The sequence below is a fragment of the Euprymna scolopes genome, chromosome 9 (assembly GCF_053919585.1).
Source record: "Euprymna scolopes isolate OS-2025 chromosome 9, ASM5391958v1, whole genome shotgun sequence".
Lineage (NCBI taxonomy): Eukaryota > Metazoa > Mollusca > Cephalopoda > Sepiida > Sepiolidae > Euprymna > Euprymna scolopes.
The window spans coordinates 26,563,985-26,591,819 of NC_136490.1; the positions used below are offsets into that span (position 1 = coordinate 26,563,985).

General features: G+C 35.5%; 1 protein-coding gene across 15 annotated transcripts in view; it reads right to left on the reverse strand.

The window, feature by feature from the left end:
* Nucleotides 1-27,835, reverse strand: part of LOC145284474 (uncharacterized) — a 716,321-nt gene that overhangs the window by 36,848 nt on the left and 651,638 nt on the right. For all 15 annotated transcript variants that reach the window (XM_080133324.1, XM_080133329.1, XM_080133322.1 and 12 more), the window contains 3 exons: nt 20,447-20,552; nt 13,382-13,473; nt 4,672-4,824 (listed from right to left, as the gene is read on the reverse strand). In XM_080133324.1, the coding sequence (XP_079989450.1) occupies nt 4,672-4,824; nt 13,382-13,473; nt 20,447-20,552 (351 nt within the window). The remainder of the gene's footprint in view (nt 1-4,671; nt 4,825-13,381; nt 13,474-20,446; nt 20,553-27,835) is intronic.

Here is a 27,835-nt window from a genome sequence, read left to right on the forward strand (position 1 = left end):
CTGTTGCAAGAAAAGAGAAAAAAGTTTTAGTATTTTGCAATCATTGACTTTTATCAACATTCAAAAGCTTGAAGCAAAATTAAATACGAAATCACAAAATAAGAGCAGAAGATAAACGAGAAAGGTTCGATTATAAAGTATCAGCTTCAGTGCACTTTACCTAACCGGAAGTAATTTTTTTTTTTTTAACTTTCGGAAGAGTTATACTAAGAAAAAGAGGTGACAATTTCAAATTTAACTTTTTGTTTTATGGAGTTTTAAGAAATTAAAAAAAAATAATTCCTATAATAGATTGTTGCCTAAGAATCAGTCATAAAGAAATAATTATTTTATGACAAAAATGTAATATTTGAATTGTTCAGACTAATGTTCTCATCTGAGAGAACCACTTATCAAGGCCCAGAGGCCACTCGAGGATAAGGGTTAATGGGTATACATTAGTCATTGTGATTTTAGCATAGTAAACATTTGCGGGAATTTTTTTTTAACTTGGATTACTTAGGGGGGGGGTTCAATAAGAACTTGTGCACGTTGGACTTGAAGATAATCAGATTGTAGTCAGCTGGAAAGCAGGCAAACGGAATAGAATTCCACAGGCGAGCAGTTCTAAGAAAGAAGCCCTGTTCATGGAATCTGTTCATGGAATCTACGTTTAGGTGTAGGCACAGATAAAGAGTGTGGGAAATTGTTGATAGCGGTTCTGGCTAGACGAGTGTTTTTCGTGAAAGTCTGGCGAGGAGGGACCATAGATTAAAGTTCAGATGAGCAGCTGCCATGAAAATAACGATAAATCAGGGACAGGCTCGCTACGTCTCTTCTGTAGGAAAGAGGTTACATGGAAGAGAAAAGGGCATCCCTCACTAAGCTACAAAGTCTATTTTGTACTCTGTCAAGACAGGATAAGCTGCTTCAAGCAGCTCCTGTCCAGATGTGGCAACAGTACTCCATCGTTGGCCAAACCTGGCTTTCATATAGATAGAGAATTGCATCAAAAGTGAGATATCTACTGGAGCGGTAGAAGGATCCTAACATTCTTCCAGCGACTTTGGCAATGGATTTGATATACGTGTTCCATTTCAGATCAGGAGTAAAGGTCAAGCCCAGAAGCTTGTCAAAACATGAAGTCTCCCCAAGATGAAAGCCATTCATTTCGATTGATGGCAACTGGGCAACAGAATGTTGATGATGTAAAGATAGAAGCTTGGTTTTAAATGCATTAAAAGTAACCAGCCACTTTTTTCCCCATTGTACCACATGCTCAAGATCAGAGGAGAGAGAGTCAGAGAGAACTTGGTTGTTTACGGTCTTCGAAGTGCTACCATAGACTGTAGTGTCATCAGCATAAATCTCTACGAATGATCTAAGGATGTGGTTTGGAAGATTATTGATGTAGATCAGGAAGAGAGTTGGACCCAGGATGGACCCCTGAGGGACTCCAGCATTAATACTGAGAGTTTCTGATTTCTGCCCATCAACCACTACTCTTAAGAACCTATCAGAGAGAAATGATTTAATAGTTGAGAAGACATTTCTAGTTATACCATGACTGGAGATCTTGTGAAGTAGACCTTTATGCCATACCTTATCAAAGACCTTTGATATGTCAAGAGCAATTGCCCTAGAGAGGAAGCCTCCGTCGAGGGATTCGCCAATCCTATGAGATAACTGTAAGCACGTCTGCTGTAGATCTAGCAGAACGGAAACCATATTGCATGTCACTAAGAAGATTATTTTTGCTAAGATGGTTGACTACTTCTTTATTTAGCACAAATTCCAATAGCTTACTCATGATGCATAGGAGATTTATTGGTCTGTACTGAGAGGGAAATGAGCAATCACCCGAGTTCTTAAATACAGGGCATACTGATTAGATTTTTCAAGGTGTTGGGAAACATTTCTCCTTAAGACAACGCTTAAGTAACTTTGTAAGTATGTGCACTAGTTCCGATTGAAGCCTTTTGAGCACTATAATTGGAATGCTGTCAGGGCCAGTTGCTTTACTGGAATCACCCCACGTAAAAAAAAAAAAAAAAAAAAAAAACTGATTATTAGTATTTTATTCATTGCTGGAATTTTTCTTAATCCTGTTAAAACTCAACTCGTGCCCCTTTTCTTCCCGAGATTCTTATGGATGACTCTGCTCTTGAGAAATCAATTCTAAAACTTCTTGCTCTTTTTATTTCATTAAATCTTTCTTGGGAGTTCATATATTAGATGCGTTGCTCTTTCTGCTTCTCATAACGTCGTTTCTATTGCTCTAAACACTTTCTCACACCTGAAGCTATTCCTTATGTAAATCTATTAAACTACTTATAAAATACTGTTGTCATATTTGGGCTGGTGAATCTATCCCATTTGACAGTTGTTGATAAAGTGCAGAAACGTCACCTTTCTTTTCTGCAACCGTTTTCACATATGTGATGTTTGTCTTTTCTATAAATACTATTATGGCATGTCTTCATAGTTGTCTGATCTATTCACAACTTATTTTATTCCAACTCATCTCTCGTTAATCATCATCTCCATCAATTCGCTGTTTTGATAACTCATAGTAATGCAGCTTCCTATTCCAGTATATTCTTTCTAAGAACTGCAAGCTTGTGAAACTCTTCCTGCTGACCGTTTTCCTCCTATCTATAACCTTGGTCTTTTCAAGGTCAATAGGCATGTCTTGTCTTTGCAATTATCTTTTTTTTTTTTGCTAGATTCTTACATCAAGTGGCTTTATGCTAAGACCAATTAGGCATCCCCCATCTTTGTGTTAATCATCTTTCATTCTAGTTAGCTTCACACCTCAACTAGAGTGACTTAAAAAAAGGCGGGGTAACAACGAATAAAAGTGTTAAGTAATAATCAATTTTAAGTGACAGTTTTCTGAAGATTGATAGCTCAGTTCTTATCTTAAAAATTCCGAAACAAACATTTCTTATAGATAAGATTTTATTTGTTTAATCTTTTTTATGGCGTACCAACCCTTTCTGAGTTGCTAGCAAATAAAACTGGGCCAGGGTAATGCTTGACTAAAAAAAAAAAAAAAAAAAAAAAAACGAAATCAACATAATCCAGTTTAAAAAACAAAAAAACTACAACTATAATGTCTGATTTTCACAAATAAACAATTGTAGAGATTGTTATTAAATTGTTATAGTGTTCAGAATAAATGGAAAACATTGCAAGTTATTTTAGTGATATGTTACTGTTATGTACGGCATAATCACATTGATACACCAGTTCTCCTTAAATCAAAGTTGAGTAACATGCAGCCCAGTCAGTACTAGATGGATGACCCTTCACCGCTAACACCAATGCTTTCCTTTTCCCTTTCCATGGGGTGACTGCCCAAGGGTTTAACAGCTACCAACTCCACTTTTTTTTCCTTGATGTCAAATTTTCACTGTAAGTTTTTTCCTTTCTTTCGTTTCCGCATTGAGGCTGATTAATTTCTTACTTTCGATTTTGTTAGTATCTTGGACTTATTCAATTTCGACATATTTTCAAGCATCTACTGCTTTCCCCTTCTACACTAAACTTCACGCTAATTGTGTTTTATTCTTTCTGTTTTCAGTTTTACCTTCTTCATTTTCAATAAACCTGTTGATTTAACGACAAACTGTCTTCAGAGTTTTGATTTTGGAGAAGTGTTTATACTTTTTGTCATAAGACTTCAAACACTGAGCAATGGAGCATGTGGTCTTTATGGGACGGAACAAGAGGTGAGATTGAGATTACACAACCACCCCTACAATCTCTATGTTAGGACAAAATGTTGATTTTCTCAAATAAATACTTGCAGGGGTATTATTTGTCTTCACTAGTGTTCAAGGGGTACAAAAATAATTGTTATTTATGTTATCCATAACTAGAAAACTCGGATTTTCATAAATAAATATAGAACAATTATCAGTTGTTATTAAGATTATGTACAGAAAGGGTAATTTTTTGAGGCAGATGGCAAAAAAAAAAATTATTATATAAAGGCAAATGTCTGTATATACATGCATGTATGTTTTGCTAAAACTAAAAAAATGAATAAATAAAATAAATAAAACTACAAAGTATTTTCTTGACCAGCATTGATCCGGATGTATAAGATCTAAAATTTTGAAAAAAAAAATTTATTCTTTGAAAGTAAATTGATCCGAGTTTTGATAAGGGAGGAGAGGTTTTTCATCCATTTCCTTATGTTATTGTCTACTAATTTAAAAGGAATTGCTGATTTATTCTTCAAAACAGGAAATGAGTCAGCATTTTTCAAATTTAAATTTTATTTTGGATAATTATTATTGGACATATTCTGATATTCTGTGGAAGAAAATTTCTCAGGTGTTTAAAAATATTTTTAAAATGTCAACACTAATGTCATTTTTAAATGAAAAGTTTATTCATTTCTGTAAGTTATATTTAAAGAGCGTGCGGGTAGAATATTGACTTAAACATTAAAATTCATTTTAGTTTTGCCTTATATTAATAATCTTTTTATGATAAATACACCTTAAATTATTTTTTATTTATCAAAGTTATGTATAGGCGAGAAACACAAAAGATTTTGTCTAATAGATTTATTAATATGGACATAAGATTTTTGCTAAAAGAAAATGGAGGAAAATAATTTTCCTAAGAATGGTAAAGTTTTGGTTCCATTTCAGTCTCTAAGGAAATTTTAAAACTCACTTCGAGTTGCACTTCTTTCCATCCATTGTGACGCATAAGATCAATCTCAGCAAACATATCGTAGACGTCCTCAATTTGAATTTGCACCATTTCCCAGAAGCCCTGAAGATCTTCCAGTTTAGTCGGATGCTCTTCCTCTGCAGAAGTTGGGGACTAGAATGTAAAAAAAAAAAATTTCTTTCAGGAAAAACAAATTATAAAATTAAAATATGTAAAAAAACAAGCTTTGTATTTTAAAATTGAACAAAATATGCCTGAAGAAGGTTGGAAGTTACATTGACCGAAATGTTATAACACTTTATAAAGTATGGAAGATGTCCTACAGTTCATTGCAGAGTTCTACTCAAAAAACAAATGGCTGCTTCAATCTGTCCTTATATAGTAATAAGGGACAGATAACTCACCGGTATTTTCTGTATCAGAATAGATAATTCCTGGGTACTATTTCAACACAGAAGTAGATAACTTATCTATACACTCAAAGAGAACAGTAATCTGAATAATTCAAATGATGCAAATTATCAATTCTCATGTAAAAAATTCAAAAACATAAAATAGACAATATTTCTTTGGGGCAATACTTTTTTTTTTTTTAAATTACATTTTCACCCCAAACAAGGCACATTGCCACTTTGGTGTAGGGGGTTACTATCAGGGGCAACAACTACTGGAGTACTATGTAGGGATTTGAGCAGCAAGATGTCGGTTCACATTGCACTTGAACTTCTACACGTCAGTACAGTTGGGGAAGCAGGGACCTGGAATGGAATTCCAAAGTCTAGCAGTTCTGGGGAAGAAACTACTGGAGTAGAAAGATCTTTTACATTTAGGGATCTCTACAGTGTGGGGGTGTGATTTAGCAACCTGTCGGGTTTGTCGAGGGTGTTCACGTCGTGGGGGCACAAGTGCTTGCAGTTCGTCAGAGCATTCACCATTAAAATACTTGTAGAACAGGCAGAGGGATGCAACGTTTCATCGATGGGACAGAGGCTGAAGCTTAGATGCCAGTTCAGGGCCTATCAGATTTGCGACTCTCTTTTGAACCTGGTCAAGGAGCGAGAGACTAGTAGCAAATGCACAAGCCCAAATATGACAGCAATACTCCATACATGGGCGAATGGTGGCCTTATAGAGGTATAGGATACTTTCGGGTGTAAGTAGTTTTCTAGCACGGTAGAGAGAGCCCACCTTCCTTGCAGCGGCCCTGGCAATGCCTTCAATATAATTGTTCCAACTCATGTTTCCTGTGAACGTTAGGCCAAGGAGTTTGAAAGATGTACTCTCAGATAAAGAGTTGTTGGCCATTGCTATAGGTGGTAGAGAAGGTTTCTTGTAATTATTGAATGAAACTAGTTTAGTCTTAGCAGCATTGAATGTGATCATCCATTTTTGTCCCCATTCCACTACAGATTGGAGGTCATCTTTCTGCCATTTCTTTAGATATGTGTTCATTTGTTTTCCTGCCGTGTCTGTTATAGAGCGTGGTGTCATCAGCATATATACCCATCTCAGAGGCAATTTTGTCGGGGAGGTCATTTATGAATATTAGGAACAGTAGAGGTCCAAGGATAGACCCCTGGGGCATTCCCGCATTTATATCATATTGTTTTGATGTATAACCGTTGAGGACAACCTGGATTTTTCTCTTATCTAAGAAGGATCTAATTATTTTAAGTATTCTACCAGTGATACTGTATGATCTAATTTTCCTGAGGAGACCTGCATGCCATACCCTGTCAAAAGCCTTAGATATATCTAGAGTTACCGCTCTGCCCTCCCCCGCTTTATTGTTGGTCAGTCAGAAGTTTAGCATCTGTAAGGTGATGGACTAGAGCATGGTTAATTAAGGTCTCAAATATTTTGGTGAAAAGTGGGAGGAGGCTAATGGGGCGATAATTTAATGGGTCAGTTCTTTCGCCAGAATTCTTGAATACTGGTACCACAGAAGCAGTTTTCCAACAGTCCGGAAAGCAAGATTCGTTAAGGCATTTGTTGTCAAGTTTGGAGAGAACTGGAGCTACTTCGGCTGAGCACTTTTTTAATAGCACAGCTGGGAGGAGATCGGTCTACATGTTTTTGAAGTGTCAAGGTTTTTTATGATAGCATGCACCTGAGCAGGGGTGATTTTCAGATTGTCTAGCGTGGTGTCTGTCTGCATAGGAAATTCAGGTAGGGGGTGGTTGGAAGGGTCCAGTGTAGAGTTTGAGGCAAACCGACTGGCAAGCATGTTAGCCTTCTCGGTTGCTGAGCAAACAACCTCGTGATTTTTGGTTAGTGGGGGAATTGTTGATTGCCCATTATTTACTATACTGTTGTAAATTTTCCAGAAGTCACGAGTTCCTAGTTTTTGTGCTTTGATGCGTTTTTAGTGGTTTCTCTCTTAGCTGTCGCTATGTCTTTCTTAATGTTACTTCTAGCTTCTATGTACTTCTGTCTGTTTGAACTGGACTTATGTCGGTTAAATCTGCGGTATGCATGCTGCCTTTGAGCAATGGCAGTAGCACAAGTCGAAGTAAACCATTGGGGAGAGTGGGGCTTGCTAAAAAATTTCCGCATGGGAACATGTGCTTCGATTGCAGTTTTTAACCATTCGGTGGTCTCTTTTGCGCACTGTTCAGCAGGAAGAGAAAAAATATTTCCCATGGGGCATCTCTGATGGTTTCCCAGTCAGCCTTTTTATAATATCTTGTTGTTTTGAACACTGCCTCTTCAATTTTGGCTCTAGAGTTTAGGGCGATTTCAACCATTATCACTGCATGATCAGCATTCCCAAGTGGGCTGTCGGCATTTGTTATACAATCATCGGGAACTGTGGTCAAAAACAGATCTAGAAGTGATGCATGTTGTTCTTCCTGGTCAGGGAAATGGGTTGGAAGCATAACAATTTGTGATAGGGAAGACATGGATGGATAAAAATTAAACTCGGAAATTTTCCATGCAAGTTTAAAATGAAAAATTCCAAACCAAAATCGGAACTATGTGGCATGAGAGGAAGTATGTGTCAGAAAAATTAGTGTTACTGTCTGGGAACTTGACTTTGAAATGATCAGATGTGGGTTTCGAATCTTCAATCCCTGTCTCTTAAGGGGGAGAGGAAGATGCAATCCATCTGGATGCACTCACTGAAAAGTAAATTAAACTTTGGAACAATTAATGGAGCTTTTTTTTTTTTTTTTTTTTTTTTTGAAGTGATAAAGGCCACATTAGGATAAGGGTTAATGAGTGTCAGGCAGACAGCTAGACAACATTGTGATGATTGTTATTAGTGGAAATTGGTTAGAATTTGATTATCTAAAAGGATGGCTCAAGAAGAACTTATTTACATTGGAGTTGAAAACGACCATATTGCTGTCAGTTGGGTAGTTCTAGGAAAGAAATTTTGCTTATGGAAGTTTTTAGTTTTAAGCAGAGAGAGAGAGAGAGATAGAGAGAGAGGAAAATTATTGGCAGTGGTTGTAACTTGATGAATATTTTTGTGAATATTTTACAGAGGAAGGGACCATAGATTGAAGCTCAGTCAAGCACCTGCCATGAAAATAAAGATAGAGCAGAGAAAGACCAGCAATGTTTCTTCTGTGAAAAATAGGTTTTAGGTAGGAGAAATGGATATCATCTACTAAATTTCCAAATAGATTCTGTACTCTAATCATGTTAACACATTGATTCTTGTCAAATCACTTAAGTTAAGCAATGTTGAACCTTGCTAGTATCAGATGAGTGACCATTTTGGAATTCTATGCACTCTTCTAGGTGTTCTCTGCTTATCTCTGCATTGTTTGCAGTCGCCCTGAACCTCTACTTGCTACTGGGGTATTTAACAATGCTAACTCAGGTTGAAGATTGTGTAACTCTTGCCACAAAAATTCCACATGCTAGCACTCTTACAGTAGGTATTCATAGTGTCAGGACTGAAAGGAGCTACCATGTGTGTTGGTCTGGTCAAGCAAAAAATCTGCAATCTGCCATTTAACCTTGGTGAACTGAATGCCCCTTATCCAAAATAATGTTATTTGTTTATGGACTCGTGTTTTGTTTTGGATGTAAATTCTTTGTTGCAGTGCAAAGTGGAATGATGGATAACTTTAACCAGTACAATGTGCGGAATTATCAAGGCCAGGTGAGTGCATTATTATAGCTATATTATCACTATAATATCTTTACAACTATTCGTTATCAACTTGATTTGGTCGTTGAATAAGGATTGAAAAAAAAAAAACTTCCCTTCATTATGCTGTTTTACTTATTTACAAATTTAAATATATTTAACATCTTTCTAACCACATATATTACTGATGTACTATGTCTGTGAAATATGTAATTAATAAAGACTCCTAAAAATAATTGGTTTCTTGCTATCCTGCTTGGAGGTAACCTCCTGTTACCATTGCTTCAGAAGAAGCAGAAGGTATATATATTTAGGTGTTTATAAGTACAGAAGTATTTTTGGGATTAAATATTTTCAGAGAAAAGGTTTTTGTGTTTATAATTTGATGTGAAAAAACAAGAGACTTGTCATACAGTAAACAAAAATGAGTTCAGAAAGCATATATTTACAAAAGAGATTTTATATATGTGTAAAATGGAAGTTTACAGCAATAGGAAAAACAGATTGTTCGTGAATATTTTTAGAGTTCTTGTATAACCAAAGGGGGATTCATCAGCAGAGACATTGAAGAAGTCAGTTGATTAGGAGTCTGAGTTACAGGGGTCAGGAAAATCGTAATCTAAACATTTTTGTTTGTTTATATAAATTATAAGTTATTGAAAGTTGTTTATAAGAATCAATGTTCATTTGATTTCATATTAGGAAGAGAGTTCAGCGAGAAAGATTGGAAATATATTTCAATGAATAAAGTTTATATAGATTGGAAGACGATAATGTCAATGAGTTGTGGGTGTGTATGTGTGCGCACTTGCTAATGTTCGTGTGCAGATGAATGGAGAGAGAGATGTCGCAAAGATGAGTAATGAACAGAGAGGCCCCCAGCGACACCGATCTGTGATCTCGGGTCAACTGTTTATTTAAAGAAAAATCTTTTTTTTTTAAAGGATTTAGGTAGCTCCCAGTAAGACTATTACAAATAAATTCAGAAAGTTTTCTGATTGGCCCAAAATAAATTATTTTTTTTATTCAGGATAGTATATGCACAGACGATGTGCATACGAACAAGTCTATGCATTTTAATTTTGAATGTCAAGGTGTATGCTATGTAATCGCTGGGCAACGCCAGGAAGAAAGCATTTATTCAGTTATCAGTTTATTCAGTTATCAATTTGTCTATCTGTCTAGTGAAGTAAACAATAGTTTGAATTGTGGGAAACTATGGGTTGAGCAAGCATTACAGATGCAGAGGGGGTCAAAAGGTCATGCTGTGACATGAATCAAATTCTGACCTGTCAAGTTGCACCAGAGGGTGTGCAGATGGGGACCAGACCTGACGTGTTAAGGGTTCCTATTTACAATGCCTCCCTACGGGACAGAGTTGGACACTAGGGTCGTTTTTTAATGTGGAGAAAAGGAACTAAAATAAAAACTGTCTCAGTCGTGAAGGATTTCTCCTCCACTGACAGAGCAAGAAATTAAAGTGTAGCATCTGAAGAACAGATACTACACTTTGATCTTGGTCCGGAGATGCAGATGGGGACCGGACCCGACGTGTTAAGGGTTCCTGTTTGAACAAACTGAGTTAATTTTAGTTGCGTTTATTCTAAGATGCCTAAAAGACAAAAATGTTAGAACAAGCCCCCCCCCAACCCCCATAAGGGGGCAACGGTTTCCAAATGGAGCCACAAGCCAAAGATCGTCATTCATTTCAGTCTGCTGTGACAAAATGCCTGGGGAGTGAATAAAAATATAAAAACAACCAATCGTCTTGGGTCCATGTCTTTGTTGTAACAAAACCAGCTTCACCAAGATGGCGAATCCTTCCAGAAGAATGTACCAGCAGAAGACAGGTATGTCATCATGTATTATTCGTATCATATGTTCCGATACACATGCACACCCACAATCAGAGACTAGACGAGCTCAACTGTTAAGAGAGATATTCAAAGACTAGATGGTCAGGGCCTGATAAATAAGACGGTTAAATAAAGAAGTTAAATACACAGCTAGAGAATACACAAACAAATAGATAAGCAACAGACATCTCATTACATGATATAACATCCACGGCTACATATACTTGCACATCATGGGCAGCATCTGTTTAACCTATTGACTTGTTATTGATGCCCCAGATCCAGAACTGCATGGTGCAGTAAAAAAAAAAAAAATCCAATTTAAAAGTCCTGTGCTATCAACTAATTCCAACCCCTATCCCATTGATGCAAAGTTGCATCCGTGGATTTGTTTTACATGTACTTTAATAGAATGTGCTCCGACAAACTTGTAGTTCTTGTGCTTTCTTAATGTACATACTCTCTCCTAATCCAAAAATCAAAATCCCACCCCTTCACTGTAAAGGTTTCCAGATGCTGAAAAGCTTTCTCCACTAAGTTTCTTCTCTCCCATTGCTAGACCTTGGAATTTCCTCCCTGCTTCCCTAACTGTACTAACATGCAGAAATTTAAATGTAATATAGATAGACGTCTTGCTGCTCAACTTCCTACTTCGAGTGTCCTTGTAGGCAGGTATGGTTCCTAATAGTAGTCCCTTATGTCCATGTGGTAGTTTACCTTATTTGGGGTGAAAAAAAAAGAAAAGACTTACTTCATCCTAGAGTTGTGAATACTTCTAAACACCGACAGAATGAGACATGATTTGACTTTCAGAGTAAGTAATGGAATATAATGTATATATACAAATTTTAAATATTTTTTTTTAGATCTGGAATGAGACGATCACCAAAGTGGCCTCTATATAACTGAATGGCTGTAAAACAAAGACCATTGGATTTACAGGATGGAAACTTGGAAGACAAGTTAGCAATAGACTCCACGTTATTCAGACCAAGTATTGCAGGAAGGAAGGATTATACCAATAACAAAAATCAAGGTATAAGTTGATAAAATTACAGACTAAAAACTGTTTAATGAAAACTGACACTTGAGAAAGGAATTCTGAATTATCTATTTTTACAAGGTTTCATCATCCGCACAGAAGGAAAAGGATATTAATTAAAAATATGATTCGCAGTCAATCAGGCAAGAATTGTGGGTTGGACTTCTCAGTGATTCCAGTTTTTTGTGGTTTTTTTATTATTATTATTACTAGCTAACCATACCTGGCATTACCCGGGATGCAGTAAGTCCTTTTAGTTTTAAATTTTTATTCGTTTATACATTTTAAAACTTATACAGAAAAAGAAATAAAATTTTATTTGTAAAGTAGACAACTCCTATATCTTATTTAAAACACAAGTTTTTAAACGTGACATGAGCTGAGTTTTACTTATGCGATTATTAAAAAAATTTTTTACATTATTAATCGTTTGAACTAGACTAATTTATTTTGTTTAATTAGATTAGTGTTTATAAAGTCAAAGCGATGACCATGCCCCATAATGAGAAAAGATGGCATGGAGTGTGTTGTTAGTCTTTATATTTCTTATGTTTGTAAAGTCTCCTGTCCACGTTTCGCCAATATAGATCCTATTACAATCCAAATGAGAATGGAGTATACACCAACTTTGACAGTAGATGTAATGTTGGATTTAGATTTATGGACTATATCATTAATGTTAGATGAGGTGACTGGAGATACATTTACACTTATTTTATTCAATTTTGTGTAAGATTGAACATTAGTTGTTAACAGCATTTTCATTTTTAATTTATACCATTGGATTTTTTTTTTATCCTTTTATCAATTATCATATACCACAAAAAGGGCTTTGTAATTTGGAAAGTTAAAATCATAGTAAAAATACTCATGCCTCTGGTGAAATTTGAACTCGTGACCTCTTTCTGTGAAAACAGCGCCATAATTAATTGAGATATGTCAGCAATTATAAAAAGCAATGCCATTAATTACATAAATATAACAGCCCAACCTTATTGAATGTGGTTTAAGAAAGTGGACCTCAAGTTTACTTTTAGCAGCCACACAGCACTCGTTTCCTTATTTTGTCCTTTGGTCCTCACATTCCATGAAATGTTTTAAATTGTTTTCTGGGTCAGAATCTATCCATTTTACACTTATCATTGGATAGTTTTTAACGTAGAATTAGTAATTTTTGAAGCTCCTTGCATCAAGTGACTTCATGTCTTGTTTGTAGGGATTTTCCTAAAAACAAAATAACTTTTTTCTTTCTTTCCTCTTTTTTTTTTATTTCTCCCTTCTGTAGTCAATATAGGTCCACCAAAAAAGTAAAAAAAGGTAGAAACAAAGTGAAAAAGACAAATCCAAATTTTTTTTTTTTTATTATTATTATTATTATTCCTGGTGCATTTCTAAACATGTATCGTATTATATCCCCCACCCCTGATGATAGAAAGAATAGAGGGGGATAGATCTGAATTACTGGGTAAAAACTTTGCTGCCTTCATGTAAATATGACTAATAAAAAAATAAAATAGTGATCAGGATTAAATATTGAAATCGACTGAAAAACCAATACTTTGCATAATTTACTGACTAAACAGTTTGAAGTTTATAGGTTTTATTAAGAAAACAATGAAACAGGAAAATCTGGCTCTACTTTTTTTTTTTTTTTTTTTTTTTACATACAATGGAAATATATCATAGAAATTCTGAAAGAAAACTTACCATGTAATTTTGGCACAAATCTCTGAATTGTTTGAATTTCTGATTGGTTAGCAAACTTCCCTTACCAATTGCTGCCCGCATTTTTCCACTCACTGCAAAAAAAAAAAAAAAAAAAAAAATTAAAATCGTCATATTGTACCTAAATAAAGAGAATAGACTTATCCATTCCTCTTATAAAATAAAAATCTGATGTGACTTGCTAGCTCAACCTGGTTATTGATAAATTACTCTGTTCACCTTGTATCTTTCATTTTATTCACCTTTTCTATCCTTAATACCTGTTGGAGCCTTCACCTCTATCCACTTATATATAAAAGACACTGTGTGTATGTTCATTGGTGGGGTTGTTCCTACAAACTCCCAAATAGCTCGGCTGATTTTTTTTTTTTTTAAATTTCACAGAAATGTATTTTATGCCTGGAAGTGTTCTTAGATAGGTTTCATACCGGAATAACTCCTATAATTATTGAAAATTCATAATTGAAAAAATTTGGTTAAAGATGGAACAGTCAGATTTTGACTAAAGTTAATACCCTAATACAGCCTAACATCACAAGTGTATTTGAGAAGTTTTATCACCACACAAGCAGAACGACTCAACATAAAAAAAGATCAGCAGTAGGTTCTTTGATAAGACAGGGATGCATTCAAAATGAATGTTTCTGTTTAGAGTAGTTAATTCAAGCCATTATATAAAACTAATTTTATAAAATCAATAGTTGGTTCACTACAGTTCAATGCAGATTACAATGTGTTGTGAACTAAGTAATTGTGGGGAGGCATGTTAAGCTTCCTCCTGGTGCACCAATGTGAGTTCTGGACTAGAGCAGGCAATCCATCAATTTGATTGAAAAATGGGTGATGTCACTGATTTTGATGGAAGTGTGAAACATTCTTGGATCCTCATTCGATCCTGGACAACGTCAGATCTATTTGCTGTTAAACCTGATACTCAGACTACAATAGTTTATTGGAGATGAATACAAGATGAAATATTTTTAATGTGGCATTTTCTGTAATTCAGAAATTTTCTGAAATACTTAGAAAAATTACCTTAAAAAAAAAAAATTCAGAGCGTCAAATGGTTTTGAAGAATAAAAAAAAAGGATTTTCATGAGTTTAAATACATAAAAATGGAACAGAATCCATTCATGCAAAATAACGTAACACTACAATAGACAAAATTTTTATTGCAGTGATTATCAAGATGGCTCAAGTTATGTTGTGTAGATGACACATTGTAGTAGTTTCTATTCTCTTTCTTTCCTTTTTCATTATATATTTTTTTTAACTAGTAGGACTACCCGGCATTGCCTGGGGCAAAAATGTAACATAACTTCTATCCCTCTCTATTCTCCCTTCCCACCTCCATTTCTTCGCCCAGCCCATTCTCACACAGCTTAAGGGAAATAACTAACAACAAAAAAAAGACATTTAGAATTACTACCCTTTACATAACATTAAAAGATGTATATTTATCTTGATAATATTAAATGATATAAAACGGTCAAAGGACTCCCACATAACGAATCTTATTTCTAAATTTAGATATTACACATCCAAGGCTATACTGATTAAAAAAACTACTTTGTGGGTGTTTGTTATGTATTTTTTAAGTTTTATCTGGACAGACATTTTCCTTTTATATAATAGATACAGTAGTTGTAAAAGTTATTAAATAATAACAGTACACATTCATTAGTAATGCTTTTTTTGTTGTTTTCCCCCGCCCCAGTGCATGATATCTTCCTACACAGTAAGAGAGATGAAAAGAGCAGCTATCTCAAGCCCGACTTCTTTTATAGTTCAGAAAAACAAGAGAAAGGAATTTTCCCAGTGTATCTGCTATACATTTCTGGTGATTTCCAGTCAGACTCAATATCCTGACATTTAGCTCTAACTTTAGTTTTAACTTATAATAGTATTTTCTGCTTCTCTACTTGCACTAACCTTATTGAAGATACATTTTTTAAAAATTATTTTTACACACCCAAATCTACAACAAAAGAGAAAGTGAGGAACCTTCCCATCTTGTCATAACACAGGCACTCCCTGGAATCGCATACTACTCTTTTTATAATCCTTATCCACAAGTTGTAAAAAGTTCAGTTATACAAACAATCTAAAGAATAACAAATCTACACTTGCAGCATATTTTTTTTTCAGATTCTGCTGACGTTAAAACCTTGTGCTAGATTTCACAAGATGTGTCCAGAAAAAAAATGAAATTCACTTTAGCAAGTAAAAAAAAACTTTAGCGAATTTACAATATGTGGTATAGATGAAAATCACATTCCAAGTAAAGATTTGGTGTTATACTTAGATATCAGGCAAAAATAAATATCTTCCCCAAAAATTAGCACAAAAAAAAAAAATGATTGAGTAGAATTTTAATTTGTTTTGTTGATTCACTGTTCATTATTACTTGGTTAAATGACAAACTGAGTTATCTCCTCCTGTTCTACAAGTGTTGCTGCTCTTATCAATGGTAGAACAGCATAAGACAACGAGACTGATTTTTATTTTTAATAAAAATTCTACTTTACAATTTTCCCTAATTTTGGGTGTAGATGCTTATTTTAGGATATTTAAGAGTTTTCTTAATTTATTTGTAACTGTAATTTTCACCTGTGTAATGCAATTTTCATCTATGCCTCATATTGCATAAATGTCAAACAAATATTAGCATAGAATGTGAAAAGATAATGTGATCTATTTAGAAAGATTTCAAAAAATTCTATATATACACACAAAATCATACGGGTGTGCATTGTTCATCAAGTGGATACAAACACACCGACAAGATGTCGGGCAGAAAGGACCAAACGTTATCAGCTAATTTATTTTTGCCTGGTATGAAAGAGATCAGAACAAGTATTGATATTCAAAAGAGTAGTGTAATAGTTACAACTACACAACCTACTTAGCAGGCCTTAGGTTCATCCAATCATGCATAGCCATCTGTCCAATGATCCATCATGATCAAATTTGAAGCAGCATTCTCATAGCTAAATGCAACCACAAAGTTCCCACCACCATCCAGTTATTTACAGAAAACCCTCACATCCTAACTCTTACCATGCTATCACATCCCTTGCCGTCCTTTCCCTTCTTTCCCCACCCACTCAATTACCCACTCCCTGTCCAACATTGTTAGAAAATCATTACAGAAGTTTTTAATTTCATGCTAAAACACCATCTCTCTACTACCTACACCAGTCTACACCCTAACACTTTCTTTCTCCTATGTGAGTGTGCATATTTTTTTATTTTTTACTCCCACCATCTATGATATAAATCTCACTTGTCTGTTTAAATGCATGTATGTATGTAGGTTTGGCTAAAACTTTTGACAGAGGTGGCAGATTTGACAAGAGAATGGTATCGTTTTGAAGCAGCGGAGTTAACTTTTATTGCGGCCACGTGTCAATTCTGTTTTTAATACTTAAATAAATTCAAATGTGTTCTGTTGAATCCTTTGACGACAAATATAAAAAAATTGATCCTTCAGACGACAAATATAAAAAAATTGGCTAAAAACATTAATGCCTTCACCCTCAACTGGGCACTTTTCTACAAGGAGGGGTTGCTTTTTGCACTGATATTTTCGAAAGTCATCCTTTCTTTTCGATTGTCTTGCCTTAATTTAAACCTTTGCCACTTCCAGTTTGGTGATGGACGCAAGGGCAAAGATGTCATGTTTTTTTTTTTTTTTTTCATTCTTTTCATCTTTCACAGGTTAGGGTTCAAGCCTGCCTGTCTACTATTACTTCCCCCTCCCCCAAACACTCAGGCAACGCTGGGCACCCAGGCTAGTTACATCTAAGGTATAAATATTGAATATTTCATGTTTATTCTTGATGAAGTTCTTAAGACGAAATGTTGAACCAAATCATGACCCCCCCCCCATGTTCATTTCTTTCTGTTCATAATAGTTTGCTTTTTTTCCTTTTTTCATATTTCTATATTTGTTAGCTACATATTCTATTGAATTATACAGTATACCCTCAACCGATCATATTTTCCCATTCATGGCCCAAGATATTTGCGGGTTAGGCACTTAACCCTATCATATGCTGGTATACTAGGCCAGCGTCAAAGTCATGAATGAATGCTCGGTAAAAAGTGTTGCTAATTTAGTGGTTTTCCACTTTCTGTAAATTCAAATATGTTGTATGCATAGAAAATGACTTTACAGTACAGTAATACAGCATGGGTAACTATGCTATGCAGTGTTAATGTCCTCCCATACTTACATTTCCTTTTTGGTTAAAATATTGTTGTACAAAATTAAAATGTGTTTACATTATCATTGCTACACAAGTGAAAGACATAAAGGCATGCAATATTACATTTCGTTAAATGTTTGGAAAGCATTTAGTAGCATAAATAATCTCGTACATGGAAGTTTAAAAACTGCATCCAATATTCGCGTTTTTTTTATTTGCACTGATGAGGTAGAGAAAGAATGTAACCCCCCTCTCGCGAATAGCAGGCAAATACTGTAAATTAATATCAGTTCTTGTTTTATAATTAGCCTGGGTTCCTGGCGTTGCCTGGGTGTTTGAGCAACAAAAAAAAAATAAATAAATAAAGAATAAAAAAAGTGGTAGCAGGCAGGCAGGCTCAAACCTGTACCGCGAAGGAGGAAAAGAATGTGGGGAAAAAAAAGAAAAAGTGATGTCTTTGCCGTTGTGTCTATTGCCAAACCGGAAGTGGCGAAGGTTTAAATTAAGGCTAGTCAATCGAAAAGAGAGAATGACTTTCAAAAATATTGGCAAAAAAACCCCAACCCCTTCTTGTAAAAAAGTGCCCAGTTGAGGGTGAAGGAATTAATGTTTTTAGCCAATTTTTCGATATTTGTCGTCTGAAGGGTCAAGCTTTAAAACAATACCTTTTTTGTGAAAATCTGTTGCCTCCGCCGAAAGTTTTAGGTAGGCATACAAACATACATTTAAACAGACAGGTGAGATTTATATAATAGACTAGCGGGGGGGTACCTGGCGTTGCCCGGGTGTTTGGAGGTATGAGGGGTTTTGGGTAAATCAAAACTCTAGAGGTGGGGTTTAATATAAAAAAAAAGTTTTGGTAGGTAAGTATGAGGATCGAACCCAAACCCTTGAGGCAAAGTTGGAAATTAAAGTGTGAAAAAAAAAACAAAAAACAAAAAAAACGTGCAATGTTAACCATTGGGCCACCGCGAAATACTAACAGAACACATTTGAATTTATTTAAGTACTAAAAACAGAATTGACACGTGGCCGCAATAAAAGTTAACTCCGCTGCTTTTATTTGACCTCATTAATGAGGTCAAATAAAAGCAGCGAACTTAACTTTTGCTGCGGGACAGCTTTTGGGTTTATTTACCCAACTTTGGCTGGTTGGAAACCAGCTCCTCATTCCCAAGATGTTGGGGAGGGGGAAACCAGCTCCCCATTGTCCAGATTGAATAGCAATTGTCTGATATAAGGAGTTTGGCCCCACATTGATCAAAGTTGATTGCTTTCTGGACGTTTCGGCAAAAGCCGAGAACACGACCCGTTTGAATTTAGTTTCACTGTATTTATACTAAAAAGCAGGACAAATAGCACGAATCTCATAAAAGTTGACGTAAATAAATCTAGAGGCGACCCGCGTTCCCAAATCCTAAATATTATTATCTAGGGGCTATATAGATAGTACCCCTCCCCCGGGTGTTTAGATATAATAAAGAGCAACTGAAACATGTTTGAATTTATTTATTTAAGTATTAAAAACAGAATTTACACGTGACCGCAATAAAAGTTAACTCCGCTGCTTTTATTTGACCTCATTAATGAGGTCAAATAGAAGTAGCGGACTTAATTTTTGTTGGGTTTGTTTACCCAACTTTGACTGCTTTTTTCTCTCAAAGATGTTGGGGGGGGGGAAACCAGGAGTTTGGCCCCAGCTGATTGCTTCTGGACATTTCCCGACACGATGCCGAGAACACCGTTTGAATTTAGTTTCACTTTATTTATACTAAAAAGCAGGACAAACAGGTGACAGAGTGAAATAGCGCAAATCTCATAAAAGTCGACGTAAATAAATCTAGAGGCAACCCGCGTTCCCAAATCCTAGATATTATTATCTGGGGGGTATATAAATAGTTCTAAGCGATCATACCCCTCCCCCCCCTCCCTGGGAGCGTGTGCGGAAAAAGCCTTTGCGAGACATACATGAAATGGTCACACACATTTTGCCTTTTATATATATATAGATAGATAGAAGATTATTTTATTTCCTTTGTTATTTACATCATGTCTTAAACTAATTAATCACACAGCTAAAAAACAATTAGCAGCTAAAACATTAGTTTCAGTGGTGATGCTAACAAATTCACATTCTATACCCACTTGCACTTTTGGATTGTTTATTAAAAGTATTGCTTTGTGAGGAGATCCAATTTTATTAGAGGGTAATCAAGATTTCAAAATCTGGGGTCTTGTTACACTTTTTAATCCTTATTGAGACAAGCGAGTAATCTCTGCAGAGCCAGAATAGAGAATGGATATAGTTCAAGGCAAGTTGTCAGAAAAAGATCCAGCAAATTGTCGTGGTGGGGATGATATGGGGCAAATATGAAAGTGGTTCTGTGAATAAGCGCCACTCAGAAGCACATGTAGCACAATTTAGGGGTTTTATCGGAAGCCATCCCTAATGTAGGCACATATTCCATATCCATCTTGAGGGTTAAGTTTGGATGTTAAGACAATTTCTTGATTAAAGGTTATTCTAAGGAAACATTTGGGCCAATGCCAGTTTTGCTCAACAGTTTAGGTTTAGTCACTCGTTTCTTTCCTAGAACTGTCCGACTGCAGAACAATACCATTGGGGCTGGTTCTCAGTTAACTATAATATAGTCATTTTCAAATCTATTATAAGTTCTTGTTGAGCTGTCTTCTTATATAATCAAACCTTACCCAAGTTTCCACCATTACTGATCATCACGGTATTGTCTCACTGTCTACCTAAAACTAGTTAACTGATCCTCAATTGATAAGCAATGCTCCCCAAAATGTAATAAAAAGACATAAAAGAACTTACCTTCATCTGGTAGATGTTGAGAATCCAAATCGTGTGTGGTTTCTGTACATAGTTTGTTCAGTTTTTCTTCTTCTTTTAAGGTTAAATTCAGAAAATAATCCACATCCTGTCAAGAAAAAAAAATATATATATACATCAGTGCTATCTAATTTACAGTTATTACATTATCACAAGAACCGTGTACATATATACAAAGTTGTTTTGAAAATTAATGGGTTTGGGTATCTGTGTGATCTATGTGCGAAAGAGAGATAAGTACTATCCAATAATCGTGAAGTTGTCTGCTCAGTAACCGAGAAGGCTAATTTGCTTGCCAGTCGGTTTGCCTCCAACTCCACACTGGACCCTGCTAACCATCCCCTCCCTGACTTTCCTTTGCAGACAGACGCCACACTAGACGATCTGAAAATCACCCCTTCTTAGGTGCATGCTATCATAAAAAATCTTGACACTTCATCCCGGCTATGCTATTAAAAAAGTGCTCCACCGAAGTAATTCCAGTTCTCTCCAAACTTTACAATAAATGCCTTAATGAATCTTGCTTTCCGGACTGTTGGAAAACTGCTTCTGTGGCACCAGTTTTCAAGAATTCTGGCGAAAGAACCAACACAGTAAATTATCGCCCCATTAGCCTCCTCCCACTTTTCACCAAAATATTGGAGTCCATAATTAACCAAGCTCTAGTCCATCACCTTACAGATGCTAAACTTCTGACTGATGAACAATATGGATTTAGGCAAGTCCGTTCCACAGCAGACATCCTACCTAATCTCTGAACGTATACACCATTCACTGGAAAAAGCAGGGAAAGGTAGAGCGGTAGACAAGGTTCAAAAGAGAGTCGCCAATCTGATAGGCCCTGAACTGGCATCTAAGCTTCAGCCTCTGTCCCATCAACGAAACGTTGCATCCCTCTGCCTGTTCTACAAGTATTTTAATGGTGAATGCTCCGACGAACTGCAGACACTTGTGCCCCCACGATGTAGACAACCTCGACAACCCCGAAAGGCAGCTAAATCCCACTCCCACACAGTTGAGATCCCTAGATGTAAAAGATCTTTCTACTCCAGTAGTTTCTTCCCCAGAACTGCTAGACTCTGGAATTCCATTCCAGGTCCCTGCTTCCCTAACTGTACTGACATGCAGAAGTTCAAGTGTAACATGAGCCGACATCTTGCTGCCCAAATCCCAACATAGTGCTCCAGCAGTTGCTACCCCTGATAGTAGCCCCCTACACCAAAGTGGCAATGTGCCTTGTTTGGGGTGAAAATGTAATTAAAAAAAAAAAATCTAAGGCTTTTGACAGGGTATGGCATGAAGGTCTTCTTAGGAAAATAAGATCATACGGTATCACTGAAAGAATACTTAACATGATTAAATCTGTCTTAGATAAGAGAAAAATACAGGTTGTCCTCGACAGTCGTACATTTAAACAATATGATATAAATGCAGAAGTGCCTAAAGGGTCTATCCTTGGACCTCTATTATTCCTAATATTCATAAATGACCTCCCGGACAAAACTGTCTGTGAGATGGGTATATATGCTGATGACACCACGCTCTATAACAGACACGACAGAAAAATAAATGAACACATATCTAAAAAAATGGCAGGAACCCTAGAGGATGACCTCCGATCTGAAGTGGAAGGGGGACAAAAATGGATGGTCACATTCCATGCTGCCAAGACTAAACTGGTTTCCTTCAATAATTACAAGAAACCTTATCTACCACCAATAGCAATAGCCACAGATTCTTTATCTGAAAGTACATCTTTTAAACTCCTCGGCCTAACGTTCACAGAAAACATGAGTTGGAACAATTACATTGAGAGTATTGCCAGGACTGCTGCGAAGAAGGTAGGTTCTCTCTACCGTGCTAGAAAGCTACTAATGCCCAAAAGTATTCTGTACCTTTATAAGGCCACCATTTGCCCATGTATGGAGTATTGTAGTCATATTTTGGCTGATGCATCTGCTACTAGTCTCTTGCTACTAAACAAGGTTCAAAAGAGAGTCGCCAACCTGATAGGTCCTGAACTGTCATCTAAGCTTCAGCCTCTGTCCCATCAACGAAATATTGCATCCCTCTGCCTGTTCTACAAGTACTTTAACGGTGAATGCTCCGACGAACTGCAAGCACTTATACCCCCCCCCCTCGACGTAAATATCCCAGACAAACCCGACAAGCAGCTAAATCCCACCCATTCACAATAGAGATCCCTAGATGTAAGAGAGCCTTCTACTCCAGTAGTTTCTTCCCCAGAACAGCTAGACTGGAATTCCCTTCCGGTTTCCTGCTTCCCCAACTGTACGTACATGCAGAAGTTCAAGTGTAACGTGAACCAACATCTTGCTGCCCAACTCCCTACATAGTAACCCTGTAGCTTATCTTCCTAATAGTAGTCCCCTAGATCAAAGTGGCAACATGCCTTGTTTGGAGTGAAAATGTAATAAAATAAATAGATAAATAAAGTAGGTAAGTATTATTATTTAACTTGTATTCTTGGGACTCTTTAATTATAATCTTTACTTTCCATGATTGCATGTTTTTATTTTTCATTTTTGTTTATACCTTTTTTCAGGTCATTCAGCTATAATCATGTGATATTCATAAACGAGGACGTCCTGTTTGTTTCTCCAAATTAAAGAGCTTCCTTTTTAAACATAGAAAAATTGATTCTTCTCCATGTTTTGACCTGCTGATAAAAATGGCTTGAGGATTAACTGCCAAAAGATACCAAGTGCAGATTTTTGCAGTCTTTTTAAAAAAAATTGCATCTCGACGAGTTACAAGTGAATACGTTCAAAAAAGATAATGGCTACAGGACTCTTAACAATTTGAAGCAATGTCACACATATATGAAGCAACATTACACTATGACGAATTGAAGAAACTAAGAGCTGCGGCCTTACACGACAAATATCATATTAACTACTTTTCAATACTTGTTGTGAACAAATAAATACTCGCGTTTACTTTTATTAACATACATCAGCAATAATTTAAAATGGTTTAAGTATTTTGTATATTATACAAGGATAAAATACAATTATAAATCATAAAATTGTCACCGAGACAGAATGTTTAAAAGACAAAAAGGAAAGCAAAACATGAACAAAAATTAAGTGAGAGTCGACCAAAAGATATTCATTGATCTAAACGAAAATGGTCAAATCTCTCGTCTGACTTTAATGGCTGCATTTGTTTTGTCTTAAAAAAAAAAAAAGAAAAAAAAAAAAATTATATATATATATATATATATATACACACACACACACACCAAAAGGATGTTGTAGTTTGCTAGAATCATCATGCGTAGTGTGAAAGGGTGTTTGAGGGCTCTGACGAAAAAATATATTCTTGAAAAATTTTGAGGGAATCCACATATACCATCTTGTACACACAGTGTTAGTAAATAATATGTGTAATCGAAATTTATTAAAATTCCTTCAATATTGTCATTCTTTACTATGTAGACCATTCCAACAAATTTCATTGTCATAGCCTATATATATATATCAATAAGGATTTTATCACTCAATGAGGAACTCCTCCCTCGACTTTAGCCATCTATTTGTCCCAAGCTATCCGCTGCCATGTGGGACCCATGTGTTGTATCAGGTCTTCTCTTCATCTAGTTCTTGATCTTCCCTTTGGCCTCTTATGTTCAGAGTGTCCATTCTATTGTCCTGATGGATATCTGTTGTTATATTGTCTGGCTACGTGCCTTACCCATTTGTGTTTGGATGTCTTGATGGCAGTATTGATGTGAATAACTTGTTTATTGGTAGATCCAGATGTTTGTCTTTCTGTCTTGTAGAGTGATGCTAACATTATCCCCTCCATCTTCCTTTGTGCTATTGTCAAGATTTCACTTTGGCGAGTTGTCAGGGCCCATGTTTCACTACCGTAGATCATCACAGGTAGTACATATCCATTGATTATCTTCCTTTTGATTTTCAGCTTCTCATGATATTCTCCACTTTCCCAAAATCTGCCCATCCCAATGCTATCCTTTTCTTTATCTCAGGGAGGAGATCTCCATCTTTTGTAATTTTTTTTTCCAAGTAAATGTAGCTTTCAACTTTCTCAATAGTCTTTCCATCGACAATTATTGGCGACTTGGCAGTGTCTTGGTTTAACATCACCTTGGTCTATACATATGAGTTTTGGCCTGTGAAGAAAGACTTATTTTGGCGGCCTCTATTCCTTACAAGCAATGGTTATTAATACTGTGTATTCTAAGAACAATTTAAAGATAAAATAAAAATATTAAACCCAAAACAAATATGTGCTGTTATTAAATACACACTACCAATATATATACAAAGAGACGTTGTTGTATTATGCAGACTGCTACACACATTGCTGACCATATGCTATTTTGCCACTACTAATGTGTTAATAACACTTCAGTGACAAGATGTACAGCAAACATGTGACCTGGTCACTGTGTTACAAGCGTTTCACTATAAAATATGCAACAGACATTAGTCTAATCCAGCACAGGACATAAGCTAAAAATGTAATAATTTAGGCCATCTAAAATATACTCATGAGAAAATAAAAAAACTGAAAAGTTGCTCAACAGGTTATTATAGCAAAACGTCAAAGTATTTGATGAGAATAAATTAAAATTTACATGCAGTTATTTAAATGATGAGAAACGCACGAGAGATTTACATAATTAGGTTGGAATAAACAAGAACAAGTAAGAAAACTAGAAAAAAAAACAAACAAATAAATAAAAAAAAAGCAAACCAAGTGCATGATTAACCAATTTATGATGAATAGATGTGTGGAATGCGGTTTCTATCGTAAACATGCCGGTTGATTGACCGGCCAAGATTTATTCAGGTTGACACATGAATTGACCACATCTGAACAGTCTTATTTGGCCAACGTGTTCATTTCCAAGAAAAAGTGTTGAAATGTACACATGAATTTCTACAACTCAGCCAACCCAACAGTCATGGAGAAAGAGGGGCAAATTAAACTGTCTATAAAAGCGGACATATTTTAGTCGCCTGTCATACAGTTGCCAAGTATCCAATGGGACAGTACAGTGTACATGGGATGAGCACAACATATTCGAACAACATAACCACATATAAAATTATTTCATGTATCTACATTAAATGTTATAAGGAAATTCAATATATTATGAAAATTTTTCAGTATTTACTGGGCATCATATACATTCAGAGTGCTCAATACACGAGTAGAGCAAGGTAGGAATTTATGAAAATATATAACAATTTAGCTACACAGATTCTTCTACGTTTCATTTTTGTAAAGAACAGTTGGACTAGGAATGACAATTCCCTACATGGATGAAACGTGGAAGATTCTGTGTAATCGCTATATATTTTCACAAATTAATAATTTTTACCCCTTTTCAGGCTATAAACTTGATTTGTTATATAATATTTTGATATCCTAACTTTGGTGTTAATCATATATTTAAATTTTGATGTTTAATCCTGGTATTCATACTTTATTTGAATGAAATTTTGTATCATCTCAGAAATGATCGTTTGTTGATTTTAAACTTTTAGAGCCTAAGTAAATGATTTTTCCATAAATCATTACATTTTTCTTTATATATATATATATATATATATATATATATATATATATATATATATATATAAAGTCACTGTGTGTGTGTGTGTGTGTGTGTGAGAACTCCTTTCTCATAGGTTCCGAATCAGCTGAGCCTATCTTTTGTAAATTTTACACAAAGCTAATTTATAGGTCTGGCAGTGTTCTTAGATATGTTTTGTACAGAAATTCATCCGATAAGTATTGAAAATCAAAAAAATCTCATCTTTAAAATAGCTTTTCTCTCTCATAGATAAACAAAGAAGGGAGATAAAATGTGAGCAAATTATTTCTTCTTATAAAAAGATTTATTATAATCTGGAGATAGAGCATTTGACTACAGACTGAATGATCCCCTGTTCAAGCCCGGGTGTACCTCACAATTTTATTTAAATTTTTTCTTATTTAGGAGTTCAATCTTCTAATATATAAATAACAAAGTGTGTGTGTGTATGTGTGCGCGCATGTCTGCCAAAACTTTTGAATCAACAGACCCTGACAAGATCGGTATAGTTTTCTGGGCAACACCGGGCATCTCCTTCGTGTTATGGGTTCAAGCCTACCTGCCTACTACAATTTTTTTTTTTTTTTTTTTAAACACCTACCTGTTGTTTTGATCTCCCCATCCCCCCTGCTACCACTTTTTTTCTGAGTTCCTTACTACACCACCTACACATACTCGGACAACACCAGGCACCCCTGCTAGTTTATAATAAAGAGGTATCATTTCAAATCATTTTTTCTATAATAATTGATACGGAAAAAAAAAAAATTCATTTTCTGATGCATTTAATACGAATCTCTGAAGAGTTATTTGGTCAATCTATAACCATCAACAAAACATGTAAGACACCATACAACCAATCTATCTATATATCTAGAAAAGTGAACGTGTCTGTCTGTTTGTTTGTGTATATTTGCCTACGCAATAACTGTCAATTTTTAGTCTACAGAATCAAAATTTGATATACAGGGTACTGAGATTTGGGAAAATCGAGCTGATCGGTTTTCGGACAGAAATTTGGCTGTTAAGGGGTCAAAGTTCAATGATTTTACCTTTGAGAACTCTACCAAATTCCTCAGACAATTTGGGGTCTAAACACTTGAAATTTTAGATATAGGTTCCTTGGACATGGATCTAACTTAATAACTTGATTTGAGCACAAAACAATAAATGTTAAGGGGTCATAATAGGGGTCAAAGTTAAAAAATTGACCGTTTTTTTTTTTTTTTTTTTTTGCTCAGCATACACCTTCAAACACCCGGGCAACGCCGGGCTGAAGTGAAAAAAATGTGTGGGTGTACATTTCCCTACCAAATAACTGTCAATTTTTGGTCTACAGACTCGAGATTTGACATAAGGGGTATTGAGATTTGGGAAAATCTTTCAGTTTTCGGCCAGAAATTTAACTGTTAAGGGGTTAAAGTTCAACGATTTGACCTTTAAGAACTCTACCAAACTCTTCCGCTAATTTTGGGTCTAAACACTTGAAATTTTAGATATAGGTTTCTTGGAGATGGATCTAACTTTATAATTTGATTTGAGCCCAAAACAAATGCTAAAGGGTCATAACTGAGGTCAAAGTTTTTTTTAAAAAATGACCTTTGCAGTCTCTACCAAATTACTCAGCCAATTTTTTGTTTAAATATTTGAAATCTTACATTAAGTGTGTTCAGACATAGAGCAAGCTTTTTAATCGTTTTCTTTTTTTGCTGAAAATTTGGCTTCCAAGGGATCAAAGTTCAAAAGATTCTACTTTTGCAGTCTCTAGCAAACTATTA